Source organism: Microtus pennsylvanicus, chromosome 14 (assembly GCF_037038515.1).
Source record: "Microtus pennsylvanicus isolate mMicPen1 chromosome 14, mMicPen1.hap1, whole genome shotgun sequence".
Lineage (NCBI taxonomy): Eukaryota > Metazoa > Chordata > Mammalia > Rodentia > Cricetidae > Microtus > Microtus pennsylvanicus.
The window spans coordinates 39,861,680-39,877,103 of record NC_134592.1 but is presented as its reverse complement, the minus strand read 5'-3'; the positions used below and the strand labels follow the sequence as shown (position 1 = coordinate 39,877,103).

At 40.2% G+C, this 15,424-nt stretch overlaps 1 protein-coding gene across 2 annotated transcripts in view; it reads right to left on the bottom strand.

Annotated features, from left to right (window-relative positions):
- The window catches only part of Ppp2r5e (protein phosphatase 2 regulatory subunit B'epsilon), a 141,698-nt gene that overhangs the window by 31,403 nt on the left and 94,871 nt on the right, over nt 1-15,424 (bottom strand). For both annotated transcript variants that reach the window (XM_075948748.1, XM_075948747.1), the window contains exons 4-5: nt 11,409-11,510; nt 3,753-3,845 (exon numbers count right to left, since the gene is read on the bottom strand). In XM_075948748.1, coding sequence (XP_075804863.1) covers nt 3,753-3,845; nt 11,409-11,510 — 195 coding nt within the window. The remainder of the gene's footprint in view (nt 1-3,752; nt 3,846-11,408; nt 11,511-15,424) is intronic.

The following is a 15,424-nucleotide window of genomic DNA, read 5'->3' as shown; positions in this document are numbered from 1 at the left end:
CATTCTCAGCTCTTATGGCATGGTACACTTATGGCCACTACAGCACAGTAAAGTAGTTCCATCCTTATTTTGTCTTTTGTATTCACTTATGGAAAGAGAGCTAGGGAAAGAAAAAGATTTACATTTAATTGCAACAGTAAACACGTTTAAATCTTGTGGCTGGAATAAATTTTAACTTAGTAAGTTTCCTGTTGAAACCACCAAAACATTTTGAGATCATAAAGCATCTACAGAAAATAAAAGGTTTACAGATTCAACGCAATGCCCATCAAAATCCCAGGAAAATTATTCAAAGACCTCAAAAGAATGGTACTCAACTTCATTTGGAAAAGCAAAAAACCCAAGATAGCTCAAACATTCCTGTACGATAAAAGAACTTCTGGAGGCATCACAATCCCTGACTTCAAACTCTACTACAGAACTACAGTACTGAAAACAGCCTGGTATTGGCATAAGAATAGACAGGAGGACCAATGCAACCAAACAGAAGACCTGAATATCAATCCACACATCTTCGAACACCTGATCTTTGATAAAGAAGCAAAAAATATCAAATGGAAAAAAGAAAACTTATTTAACAAGTAGTGCTAGCATAACTGGATATCAACATGTAGAAGAATGAAAATAGACCCATATCTATCACCATGACCAAAACTCAAGTACAAATGGACCAAAGACCTCAACACAAAGCCAGCCACACTGAACCTTATAGAAGAGAAAGTGGGAAGTACACTTGAACACATTGGCACAGGGAACCACTTCCTAAATAGAACCCCAGCAGCACAGACACTGAGAGAAACAATTAATAAATGAGACCTCCTGAAACTGAAAAGCATCTGTAAAGCAAAGGATATGGTCAACAAGACAAAACAGCCCACAGAATGGGAAAAGATCTTCACTAACCCCACATCAAACAGTGGTCTAATCTCCAAAATATACAAAGAACTCAAGAAATTAGACACCAAAAGATCACATAATCCAATTTAAAAAAAAATGGAGTACGGACCTAAACAGAGAACTCTCAACAGAGGGATCTAAAATGGCTGAAAGATACTTAAGGAAATGTTCAACATCCTTAGTCATCAGAGAAATGCAAATCAAAACAACTCTGAAATTCCATCTTACACCTGTAAGAATGGCCAAGATCAAAAATACTGATGACAACTTATGCTGGAGGGGTTGTGGGGAAAAGGGAACACTTCTGCATTACTGGTGGGAATGCAAGCTGGTACAGCCCTTTGGATGTCATTGTGGCGATTTCTCAGAAAATTAGGAAACAACCTTCCTCAAGACCCAGCAATACCACTTTTGGGTATATACCCAAAGGATGCTCAATAGTGCAACAAGGACATGTGCTCAATTATGTTCATAGCAGCTTTGTTTGTCATAGCCAGAACCTGGAAAACAACCTAAATGTCCCTTGACCGAAGAATGGATATAAGGAAAATGTGGTACATTTACACAAAAAAGTACTACACAGCAGAAGAAAAAAAATAACGATAGCTTGAATTTTGCAGGAAAATGGATGGAGCTAGAAAACATTATTTTGAGTGAGGTAACCCAAACATAGAAAGACAATTATCACATGTACTCACTCATAGGTGGGTTTTAAACATAAAGCAAAGAAAGCCAGCCTACAAACCACAATCACAGAGAACTTAGACAACAATGCAGACACTAAGAGAGACTTACATAGATCTAATCTACATGGGAAGTAGAAAGTATAAAAAGACAAGATCTCCTGAGTAAACTGGGAGCATGGGGACCTTGGGGGAAGGCTGAAGAGGGAAGGGGAGAGGCAGGGAAGGGAACAGAGAAAAGTAGAGCTCAATAAATGTCAAAAAAAAATGTATTAAAAAACCAACTATTTTCCTTTACTTTCGATGATAATTCTTTAAATTTTGGTACACTAATGTTACCTGGGACCTTACAAAAAGAAAAGAAAAGAAAAGGTTTGCTCAAAGAAAATATACAAGGAAAATATTATTTTGTTTTGTGAAAAAGAAGATGAGGATATTTTAATGTCTTAAGATGCAAGCCACAGAAAGGCTAGGTGTAGTCTGGGTATTGGATAAAAAAGCAGGGAGAGAGGAGGGTGGAGATTTGAATCAGAAGTGGGAAGCATGGCCAAATGAGGGTCAGGCAAGGCACAGCAAAGCAAGAGGGGCAGGGCTGGGATGGGGCGACAGCAGTTATTAGAGGGAGCTCCTCAGCCCCAAAGGCTGGTAAGTATTATGTAGCCTAGCAGGCCCCAAGGTAGGAACAAACCACACAAGACAGCTCAGAAACAGGTCTAGAGGGAAAAGCATCAGGAAGCCAGCTGTGCGGTCGGCAGACTGGAGAAAAAGCAAGGAGGCGCCATGGAGCCAACAGAGGAGAAAGACAAACTGCTAGTTGGAACCTTGCCGGTAGGCCACAGACTTCATGATTAAATATAAAATAATGCAAATGGGTTAATTCTAGATGTAAGAGCTTGCTAGCTTGCTATCAATATGCTTAACTGATTGGCCAAGCAGTGATTTAATTAATACAGTTTCTGTGTGGTTACTTCGAGTCTGGGCAGCTGGGAACAAACAAGCGGCCTCCTACACTGGTGGGAGACAGGTATTTTCTTCCCTGTCCAAAGAGAGGCAGTCCATACACCACACTTCTCCAGTGTCATCCACTGGAGAACACAACAGGAGCAAGGAGGTGTTTCCCGAAAATTCAGTCTCAGCAAAGCGCCCCAAACCCCAGGCAGAAAGGAAGATATGGTCAACAGTTTCAAGATGTGAAATAAGGAATCAGAAAAGTAGGTTCCCTAAGGTGCCCCAGATGAGACAGGCTGGAATTAATCCCTACAGGAAAATTTTAAAGAGTTAAATTGAGCTATTTCCCAGTTATAGTCATTAAATAGTTATAAATATTGTAATATTTCTATTACCTGTGCTCTGCACCCCAGCTCACCTACTCACTTTCAATAGATAAAGATATAGTCTAAAGTGTTTTGTTTTTAAAAACCTTTTCTAGACAGTAAGTTTTAAAGCAACATAAAGATTCATACACTGGGCCTGCAAGATGACTTAGCAGTAAAGGTACTGATTGCCCAGACTGATGAACTGAGTTTTTAATTTATAGAACCCACAAGACTAAGGGAGAAATGACTCCAGAGGGGTTGTCCTTTGACCCCTCTACTAGAGCTGTGGCATACACATACCCGTCTGAAGCCACACGTCCACAAAATAAATAATGCTTTTGTTTCTTTGGGTTTTGTTTTTTGTTTTTGTTTGTTTGTTTGTTTGTTTTTCAAGACAGGGTTTCTCTAAGCAGCTCTGGCTGTCCTGAACTCACCCTGTAGACCAGGCTGGCCTTGAACTCAGAGATCCACCAGTCTCTGCCTCCCAAATAGTGGGATTAAAGGAATGCACCACAACCACCGCACCACAACCACCGCCATAAATATAAATTTTAGAAATTGTACAAACCAGTCATATAAATAAAATTCTTCTATAATTAAACTTTTAAGAAAGCAACTTAGAAAGACTTAGGAATGGGTATTCCTGGTGTTTAGTATGGAGGTAAATTCCACCACAAATAATTTTTAAAAGGCATTGTTATTTTTAATGGGCAAGAGCAGAAACTACCTCATATAATTAAGAGGCAAAATAACAACCACCAGCAAGATTGTTGTTGTTTTTAACAGTATCTGAGAAAATGAAGTAAAGTGTTGGTAAATAAATTACATGCATACAACTACAAAAAAAAATGCTTACCTGTAATACAAATTTCTGATCTATGTATTTTTTGGCAATGCTGGGTTGAAATTCTTGGCTTTCCAAAAATCGTATGAAAAATTCATATACAAGCTGTAACAAAAATATCATAGTTAACTTCAAATTAGAATTCATTAAGAACATTAAAATCTACAAGAAGCACATTACACTGAAGCTAACAGGGCTAAGGGAATTAAGTTTAACTATCAATCCACAAGTCGTGCTGGCCTGGCCTGTGATACAGTTAGTATTGTATAGGGTTTTGCTTTATATGTTTTTTTTTTTTGGTTTGGTTTGGGTTTTGGCTTTTTAAGACAGGGTTTCTCTGGGTATCCTTGGTTGTCCTGGAACACACTGAGTAGACCAGGCTGGCCTTTAACTCACAGAGATCTTTCTGCCTGCTTCTGCCTCCCGAGTGCTGGGATTAAAAAAGTGCTGGGATTAAAGGCATGTGCCGCCTAGTTTAATGTTATAATTTTTAACTTTTAAATTTAACTTTTAAAATTAAAAGCAAAAAATACAGCCAAAGCAAATAAAAATCCATATTCTCACCTTTTATAGAGAATCCCACTGTTCACAGTTTGTCATCTCTCGCCCCAACCCCAACCTGCAGGTAGGTAGGAAGGTAGTTCAGTCCTTCCACTGTGTGGTCCCGGGACAGAACGCAAGTCAACTTGATGGCAAGAACAACTTGACCTGCTGAGCTATTTTGTCAGTCCACTGCTAGCTTATGTACACTCCCTCTCTAAAACATGTATCTGTACTATATATAAATCTTTGCATATTTTGATGAAGCTACCTTTATCATTTAAATGGTACATTATGAATAATCTGTGCCAGTATTCAAACCATCATTTTCAGTAAGTAAGTCATTTCTAATAATTTGAATTCCACTGTTCATAATTAAGCAATCACCTATGCTCAGGTATTTAAGTAGTTTCTATAGGGTTTCTCTAGCAAAGCACTCCACAATTTGAATTATACAGAACATACACTTCTTCAATTACTTCATGAGTTAATAGTTTTAAAAGTGGACTTGTCAGATCAAAAGACACCCAAACATTCCAGATTGTTCATAATCACTGACAGATTTTCCTTAAGAAAGTATGTATCATCTTCACTCTTCTAAGCAATGTCTGTGTCACTCAGTATCTTCATTTGGAAACAACATAGTCACATGTGCAGGGGCAACCTCAAATAACTGTTCTGATAAACAGTGCAGGATCAATATTTATTTTTTTGTTTGTATAATAAACTATGTTAAAGGCCACACCAGACTAGACAGCAGCATTACTGACCCAAAACTCTTAAGAGAGGAACCCTGGGCTAGAAGCCCAGCTATACCCCTTACTAACTGTATAACCTAGACGTGTGTTCATTCTTTTAAATTCTGTTTCTTTCATTTTTCAATGGAGATGATAGTAAGATTAAATGTAATGCTACATGCAAAACCTCTGTACAGGACAAACATAATCTCCATAATTTGCCAAAAACAACATTTGTGGTTTTTCCTTTCACACTTAAATTGACAGACACACCCAAAAAAAGCTTTATGAGATAAATATGTGTGTATGTGTGAACATTTAATTTAGATGTGTTTCATGTGTGTATAAGGAAACGCTGAGAAATTGTTAAATTTTCATTTCCTTCTGCAATAAAACTCATTACATGTTAACATAAGAATATATATATAATTTTAAAATTGTATTATAAAGAAAAGAACTTAATTAGGTGTTCTGACACACGCCTGAATTCCCAGAACTGTGAGAATGGGGGCGGGAGGGCTGTGAGTTTAAGGCCAAGCTGTCTACTTAGGAAAACACTGACCTGAGAAAATAAGATAAATAAGGCATTGCATTGGTTATGTTTTCTGTAAAACTCTTGAATATCCGGTATATTAGAAGACTGATTTACATATTCTTGACTATTCAATCTGTGATTTATTGAAATATACTTTTAAAAAACTTAAGGTCAGGAAAAGAGTATTTTAACGTCTTCTCTCAGAATCAGAGATATTCTTCTTTAATGAAAACATCAAAACTCAACAACTGTCTGTCATTTCTGAAATTTGAGTTGTAGTTTAGCTTACAAGTTAAGAGTACATATCCTTCAAGCAAGAACTGACGCATATCAGGCTGTGTGGGCGTATGGGCCACCTATATCTCCAGTCTCAGAAGGCAAAGATGAGGGCATTATCAGAGCAACCTGGCTAGTGTACCACTGAGCTCTAGGTGCGATGCCTCAAAGGATAAGGTTAAAGAACAATGGAGAACAATTAATTCCTGATATTACCCTCCAAAAGCCATGTGCACTACACACACACACACACACACACACACACACACCATAAAAGGTAAAAAGTAGGAAAGTGGGTTGCAATGCAGAGTCTGAAATGATACCAATAAACTATCCAACAGTCTGGATGGACCTTGATCGTGTGTGTTCCTAACACAGGTCATTTTCCAGGGAGGAATTATTGGCTCTCTGGCTCATGTAGACTTTTCAAATATTGATGAATCCTACTTCACAGTATCTTTGTTTTTTTTAAGATCACATTTTTATTCCCTCCCAAGAACAGTCTTTAAATTTTGGCATGCTGAAAAGCTCACTATGGGGGGCTGGAGAGATGGCTCAGAGGTTAAGAGCGCAGGCTGCTCTTCCAGAGGTCCTGAATTCAATTCCCATGTTTTTATAATGAATAGTTCAAACAGTGCAGTAACCAATAAACACAGAGAAAGGACAATACCATAGAACTGTGGTCAAAGAATGAACAGTGACCTGTGAATGGCTTAGTGAGAAAAGGTGCTTGGTGCCAAAACTAATGAGCTGAGTTCAAGTTTCAGAACCCAGACGGCAAAAAGAGAGAAAAGCAGCTCCCACAAGGTGTCCTCTGACACCCCCCAAACACATACTCGTGTGTGTGTGTGTCCATGCGCTTACACACAAATAATAAATGTAACTAAAAGCTTTTATTAAAAAGTGATGTGAGTGTTGTATAAATTCGAAGGGGAGGGGGAGTCTTCTCCAGTGATGTGGTGGTGTTGTAGTCACAATATGGTTTGAAATTTTACTCCTCACACAACTGTTCTTTTCAAAACACTCATTTTTCAACTCTTGATTTTACATAGAGAATTCCAGACTCAGTCAAACCACCCTTGCCCTGAATCCTTCTCCCAGGCCGCTCTTGGCCATCAGCCTTTCCACCGGAGTCAAGTGACTTGGTGGAAACATTTCAGACACATTTAGAAATAAGCAAAAACTGAACCTCACAATCAAAACTCTCTCTAGAGTTTCTAAAGGGAAAAACTAGGGGTACGAGGATAAATTATTATTTGAGGTCTCGTAAGAAAGGTCCATGAGCAAAAAGTTAACATTCTTGGCATCAAGTCTCACAAGAAGGCACTGAAAACCATCCTTAATTATAAACAGGTCCTACAAAATTGTATTCTACTGGGAAGGCAGATCTAATCTCAGAAAACACACACAAACAATGACCATGGCAACTATGTCATACTAGCTTAAATACACCAATAGAAATACTAGAAAAAAAATTAAATAACATGTATACAAGTAAACCTCTGACATATTTGATCAAATACCACGTGAACTTGATATTCTGCTGTCTATTTCGGTAATTCTCTGCCTGTCCACAAATTTAAAACAGTTCTGTAGAACAGTCAGTCAGTTAGCTGGACTGTAAGAATAGCCACCTACAAACTAACCAATTATGTCATTTTCTTACTATTATCCTCCAACAGTCACACTTTGCTCTCTTCTAAAATGTGGTCCAGAAGAGGAAGCATGTGGTGAATCATGGAATTCACAAAAGTGAAAAGATTTAACACCACACTATGCTTTGGTCAGAAAAGAATCAGATGTTATAATAATTTAAAGGTTAACTATTAGACAGGTGTAGTGGTACACAACTCCAGTACTCAGGACACAGAGGCAGGAGGATGGCCAGTCAGAGGCAGTCTGGGCTACACAGTGAGCAAGGCCAGTCAAAACTTCCTAGGAAGACCACATTAAAACAAAACAAAACAAAACAAAAACAAAATCAAAGGCAGAGGATGCTGACTAAGCAGAACTACCCAGCATGTAACAAAACTCGGGGCTCATCCCTAGCACTTCAAGGATAACAAGTCAGACAAAACATGGAATTTACTGAGATATGATCATGACATCAATAATCTATTTGAAGAGAAAGAGATTTGTTGTTTTAATTTTAAATAAATAAATTTTATTTATTGTGGGGTGCATGTGTGTGTGCGCGCACACACGCGCGGCGCACATGTGCTCTGTATATGGAAGTCAAAAGAGTCATTTCTCTCCTTCCATTGTTAAGTTCCAAGACCAAACTTGGATTCCCAGATAGGTGCAGCATGCACTTTCTCATTCAGCCGTCTTTCCAGGCTGAAGAGATTCCCTGAATGATCTCGTCAGTTACAGCCACCCACTTGAGAAATGGAAAGTTTGCTAATTTGTGCAGTAAGGCTAACCAAAGGAAACCTACGACTCTTGATACAAGCCTGGAGCCTGCACTAGGATGTCACGAAGTTGCAGAGAATGAGGCCAAGCAGGCACTCTGACCTCACCTGTATATCTTTTGACAAGCTCATATAGCCTTGTGTAGCCCTGAACATGTTATATAGCTGAGGATGATCTTGAGCCTGACTGCCCAGCCTCTCTCCCATGAGCTGGAATCGGAGGCATGTGTCACCATATCTGCTGCTTCTTTCACTGGATCCAACCTTAAGACATGCTTCCCTCAGAGCGAAGAAAGAACCGGTAGTATTATAGGCTTGAACAATATGTCAGCACACATAAAGCTAGTCCATTTTGTAAACATTTCTGACTTTGAATCTAAAAGGGCAAAAGTCTCATTGTCAGTCCTCAGCATTGCTACAGCTTCATATGAACCAGTAAGTCAGTGAAGCTAGGATATGGTATACACATTAAAGCAGTAGTTTAAGAAATCAATTTGGCCTTCTATTTTATATCATTAAGTACACTTTTATTTGCAAGCTCTTTATAATGAAGTTTTAATATTTTTTTAAGTTCAGGAAGATAAACTGAAATAAGTCCATGTTGGATTTTAGGGGAAACTGATGTCTAAGAGAGTGATGAAAATGCTTTGCAAAGGGCAAGGGAATCCTAGTCCTTCGCTGGTCTGCAGGCCACAAGATGTAGTACATTCTTAGAGAGACTAGCTTTTTAATTATTTTTCTCTCAGACTAAAAGTCAAATCCAATTGGCATCAAGCATCAAGAATTGCTGGAAGCAAAGACCTGTATTTTGAGATCTGCACTTTGTTTACAGTCATCGTAAGCTTACAAGTTAAGAAAAATATTTACCTCTATCCCCTCTGCAGGGTCTAGGAAACCAACCTGGCATCTTATCTCCTAGCAGAGACCTGTAGGCACCAGGCTCTGGAATCTATTAGCATTTTCCTTTGTTAGTCAACAATCACAGACCCTCAGTATTTTCTTATCAGCTAGGGATGTCTTCGGACCTGAATTCCAACAGACCTGAGTTTCCTGACACCCTTTACTCCCCCCTGACACCCTTCCCTTCCCCCCTTTGCCCATTTGCTATATAACAGCTTCTGAGGAAATAATAAATGGGACGGCTTGATCAGAAATCCTGTCTTGCCGTCATTTCTCGTGTCTCTTGTCCTTTCATTCCTCTCCCTAGGTTTATCAGGGACCACCGTTGGTACCCCCGCTGGCCAGGATAGATGGCGCCCAACAAGCATCAAGAATAAGATGTGACAACCAGTTGCGGTGGCACTCGCTTTAATGAAAGCACTGAGGAGGCAGAGACAGGAGGCTCTCGAGGGCAGCCTGGTCTACAGAGTAAGTTCCAGGAGAGCCATGACTACAGAGAAACCCCGTCTCGGAAAAGAAAATAAGACATGACATTTCCTTCAGTGGTGTAGCCACTGATAAGTTGCCCTTGTCCCACTAAAAAACCCCTGACCTATGCTCATGTAAGCAACCCTAATTCAACGCAGCATGTTTATTAAAAAAAAAAAAATCAATCCACAGTGGCACATGCACATCCCAGCACTCAAGAGGCAGAGACTAGCAGATCTGTGGGCTACAAGACTGTGTTTCAAAAACAAAACAAAAAAAAAAAAAAAGGAAGGAAAGATGGAAGGGAGGGAGGGAGGGAGGGAGGGAGGGAGGGAGGGAGGGAGACCACAGACCTGTTAAAAAGAAAAGTTTCAGTGACAGAAGGAGGGAATAAGAGGATGAGGAAGTTCATTATGCTCATGCAAGAAGTCATTAAAGAATTCTTTTAAAAAAAGAATAAAACATGATACAAATTCTACCATTCAAAGGGCTCTGTTCTGTTCTTTTTCCAATTTTGTAGATATACGTATGCAAAGCACATTAGGCTTACAGATCTTAGAGCACAGATAATCCACCAGGCAGCTAAAGAAACATCTAGCCTAAGAAATCAAATAGTGTTTAACGTAATTTGCCCAACCTTGGCACCTCTAACAGGACCACACAGTATTACAAGCCTGAGGACATGTTGCAAAAAAACACAGCCCTGGAAAGAGCCCGGTAACCAGGAAAAACAGCCCACAGTGTACCCGTAGCAACCTATTGGTACCAAAGGGGACAGGCCAAGTGGCAAATCTACGTCAGTCTCTAGAGTGGGGAGAGCATAGACTGTTAGATCTCTCTGGGCCTTTTCAACTCACCCCTCAAAATGTCAGTGAGTAAACAGGCACAAAGACACAGTGGCTTCTCCCAGGGGCGAAGATGGACAAGGCTACATCCTTTGCCTTCCACCCTCCCTTCCTTCCTGTTATTATCAAACTCAGTGGAAAGATGGCTTTAGGGGGTCAACAGAGTCAAACTTCTGTTTTCTTCTTTTGAGGAATATTGTGCTCAAGAAAGGGCAAAAGGAAACAAGGAGCTGAAAAGTGTCAGCTAAAGTGTAAGTACACAAAGTAGGAGACTGCCACTAGCCTACAAAAGGCTCTGGTGGTCCTGACCAGCCCTGGAACAGACAATGATCCCTGCCACTAGCCTACAAAAGGCTCCGGTGGTCCAAAACAGACCTTCAGCACAGCTTCTGTTGTCTCTGATACCACTAGAAAGGAAAGGAAACCCACTCACTGTTATCGCAAAGACAAGGCATACAAGTATCTCCGCATCTACTGCTAAAACTGAGGTAAGTATCCCATGACTTAGTCATATCCAGCTAATACTAATATGAAAACAGTTTTGTTCTTAACTGAAATCCCAGTGGGCGGGGTCACAGAAAGGCTCTGAAAAGGACCTGTGGCTGGACCTGAAACGTCGTCCTGCAAAAGTACTTACTGCACTGAAGCCCACTGTTCCCTTCTTCTAGCATGCTAATTATCAAGCACAAGCAACACAAAAGCCCCAGCACTCAGGAGGCAGAGGCAGGCAGAATTCTGAGTTTGAGGCCAGCCTGATCTACAGAGCTAGTTCCAGAACAGTCAGGGATTCACAGGGAAACCCTGTCTCAAAATACTAAAAAAGAAAGAAACACATATAGCATTTTTCAGTTTGCCACTATGTCTTCTAATTTGGTCTCTTCCTTCAAGGAATCCCCATGCTAATAGGGGAAGTTAATGGAGTTTTCTTTCATAACGTAAATGAAAAGCCAAAGTACCTGTAAGTGGGGCCACGATGCCTCGAGGGTAGGTTCATCTTCTTCTGGGTCGAATTCATTGCTGTCACTAGGAGGGAGAGTTCTGAATATATTGCAAGATACCTAAAAATAAACAAGCAGCAATCAGCTCCAAGTACCTTTGGCAGGTGCTCTGGGGACACAGTGCACATGGAAATGCCACAGAACTGAAAATAGGAACCTCTTTCCACGGGCTCCAGGCTGGAACCACCTCGAGGCAAAGCTGGAAGGCCCCAAGGTAACACCAGGCATTCTCACTGCCGTCCCGACCCCTGTGAGTGGACAAGTCCCACCAGCGCTGATGATGATGGTTTACTTACCAGTCAAGTGTGTCTCTAACTAGTCCACTACACTAACACACAAATAAGTACTAATGGCCGGTGAGCACTTTCTCTTCCTCACTCACAATCTACAATTCACAATTTATATGTTTATTGTTACCTCATAATGAAATTTCTGGCATTTGCACAAACCCCCGCCCCCAAAAAAGGAATCAGGAAAGAAATTTAAGAACCTTCCTAATAGCCTTTTAAATCACACCTAATCTTGCCTCAAAAGGTTTACAAATTACTATGGAAGTCCAGGATACACTGTATCTGTGTCTAAATCTGATGAACATAGCATTTCTTTGCCACAGGCAACATCCAAATTAAATACTTACTGTAAGTAGAAATGTGTTGAACTGAGGATGAAGACAACTCAATATCTCTCCTACTACATAGGATTGTTATTATTATTATTATTACTACTACTACTCAGGATTCCCATCACAAAACGCTTATTTCTGAAATGCTTTATTAATGCTATTCTGATGGTCCCGTTTTCATTTCCATGCTGTCTCTCCTCCTCCATACTCACCTAACATTGTAATCAAGCACATCCTCTGACCTGAAGACTGAAACAAGGAACAATGGAGACGTGTGGAGAATGGGAGAAAGGAACGGTGACAGCACTCCAGAAGCCTTGCAGGACTTTCTACACAGGGGGCAAATGCTGACCTGTAAGGAGCTGCTTTTGTTTCTGTTGTTTTGTTTCCCCAGATAACCCTAGCTGGCCTTACACTCAAGAGATCTACCAGTCTGCCTCTGCCTCCAGAGTACTTAAATTACCCTGGATTAAAGTGCTACACCTGATTGATGTGCTGATTTGAACACAGAGGAAGAAAGGCTTTTAGAAGACCCATAAGTGTATTTATTCATTCAAACACCTATTAGTAACTATAATACACACACACACACACACACACACACACACACACACACACACACACACACTGTCCTAAGCACTGGGGAAATAATAATGAACAAAGAATAGAAAAAGTTAAAAGTCCACGCACTCCTTCAGGAAAATTTTATTTCAGTTAAAGTTGTAAGTAATATCCCCACTGCCCAGTTATGAACACTCAGCTCAGGTGGGTAAGCTATGAAAAAGTGACTGAATTTTATTGGAAGTGCAAGCAGGAAGTCATTAATGGATCGTATACAGAGAAGTCACATGACTTGGTTTTTAAAAAAATCAGTCTCATAGCTTCACAGAGTTTAAGTAGTATAAAAATGACAGAGATAGCTCAAACTAGAGGGTGCCAGAAAAAAAGAGGCTATGTGTGTGGATTGACAGAAATGATAGCTCACTGGTTAAGAGAACTACTGCTCTGCCAGAGGATCCAGATTCGATTCCCAGCACTCAAGTGCTGGTTCACACTCATCACTAGCTCCAGTTCCAGGGGATCTGACATCCTCTTCTGAACTTCACAGGCACCAGACATGTACACAAAAATACATACAGGCAGCACCCCCATACATAAAATGAAATAAATCTTTAAACAAAGGATGAGTTTCCAGAAAATGAAGAGTGGGCAAAACAAGAAGTGTTTTTGTTTTGTTTGCTTGTTCTGGTAGAAATACTTGGGGGTGTTAAAGGCATTAAGACAGACAAACCTAAACTTGTGAAGCAGACAGTTCGGGACTGGAGACACGTGAGAACTTGTGTATATGGATACTAATGCCATCGCATTACTGGATCACTTTGGGAAGGGCTGTGCACCCCAACATTTAAAAACAAAGTAGACCAAAAAGTGCACAATGAAAGCAGGGGTGAACGAGAGGTTGTGGGGAGGTCTCTGAGCTAAAAGAGGAAACTAAAGAGTAAGAAGCAGGCAAAAGCAGTGAATACCATTCAGAGGGTGGAAAAGATGCGCCCAAAGCAGACATGGCAGCCAAGAAGCATAGCCAAGTAGCAGTTCCAATAACCCCTGGGAGCAGAAGAACTCGGCTCCTAGTGGCAGTCAGTGCCCAGCAGAGGAGCAATGGAAGCTAGGATGTCAAGGTCTTCCCAGGACTCTAGAAGGTAGACTGACAATATTTTGTACACAAATGACAGGGGGAAATATCAGAGTACATATTTTTGTTATATAAAACTTTCTCTTCTAGCAATTATGAAATCGTGTACTTAAGAAGAAACTAATGGCTTTTCAAACACCTAGCCACCGAGATGTCTCTTCAGTCGGCCAGCCATATTCCAATTCACAAAATCCTTTACCCAATTTGAAATCACATTTTTATCTGAATAAGTCATTCATACTTAAAATGACTTTGGGGAGATGTTTGATAACTTTACCATTCATCAGCTGGCTCTCATCAGTGTTGGCTGTCTTCACGGCTATTCTACAGAATACTTGAGTAGACCCTAGAACTTGTGTGTGGCCTGGGACATGCCAGCTCTCTTAAGCGCCGACCACCTGCTGCAGCAGCCATCTGTTTTCTGATCTGTCTCAGCCCAGCCATAAGAACTAAAAACCTTGCAATACACTTGTGTTCCTAATACCTCCAAGGTATTCAATAAGCATTTGCGCCAAAAAAAAAAAGTTTAGATGTATTTATAAAGCTACAGATTACAGTTTTACTTTAACCATATTTCAATTTAAGTTTTCCAGGTGCAGGTTCTTCAGAAGAACACATATGACAGAGCGGTGTTCAAAGCCTCTGGTTTGGTCAGTTTCATCTACCACTACATCAAGAGAACAGCAAAGTGAAGCCGTTTCTTCAGTGTTTCACTAGTTTACTGCTACACTTTCTCCACAGCCTGAGTAAAGAGCTCTCCAGCAAAGAGAAAGACGGGCAGTGAATGGCCAAGGCTTTGGTCCAGCCTGGAACACAGTATATATAAACAAGATGGCATGGCCTCCAAGAAACTAATCTAAGACTAGGCTGAAAGGGCTACATAAAGCTTTCATTTGCAACATTCTCTAAAGTATAAAATTGGGGATTAACTTTCTGTTCAGTTAATTAGAAACATCCATCAATTCCAGGAATAGTGTGCAACTTAAATACTGTGGCTATAGGGAAACACTAAAATAGAAAGGAAAAGGTTGCTAATAAGAATTTAGTTGCATTATCACTACAAAGCACATTGCACAGCACCTCATGTTAACAGACTGTATACCACTGTAGTGCCAAGAATGGAAACATCCAGAGTTGAAAAACAAAGCCTCAGGTCCTACATGAATGACTTAAGGACTGGACGAGTTTAAGTATAAAGTTGAGTTCCGCACCACTGACCATGAAGTCAAGTTATTACTGGATGGGGAGCAGAGGTCACCTTTATAGCACTTGATTTATCTGGACCAGTTTTTATGGGGGACCTAATATGGAAAAAGGGCCCCTCATAGCTCCCACCCCAACAAGGTGAAAGTCCCCTACTCTAGATTGTAAACTTGCTTCCATTAAAGCATTCATAACCACTGGCAGTGACTCCCGACAGTCCAGCTGACAGTCACCACATGTGCACACAAGTAGATCCTAACCACAAGCAACCACCCAGATGATGCTCAACCACACAAAAGATCTATAATGCGCTTGTGTGGCTAGATGAAAATTTCCAAAGTTAAAAACCAAACCTTCTCTATTTAAATATATGAGATACTTGAGGCACTAGTAAGCTTTCTATTTTATTAATTCAGGAATAAATTATCAAAAATGAACAAGAAAACTTTCAAAGTA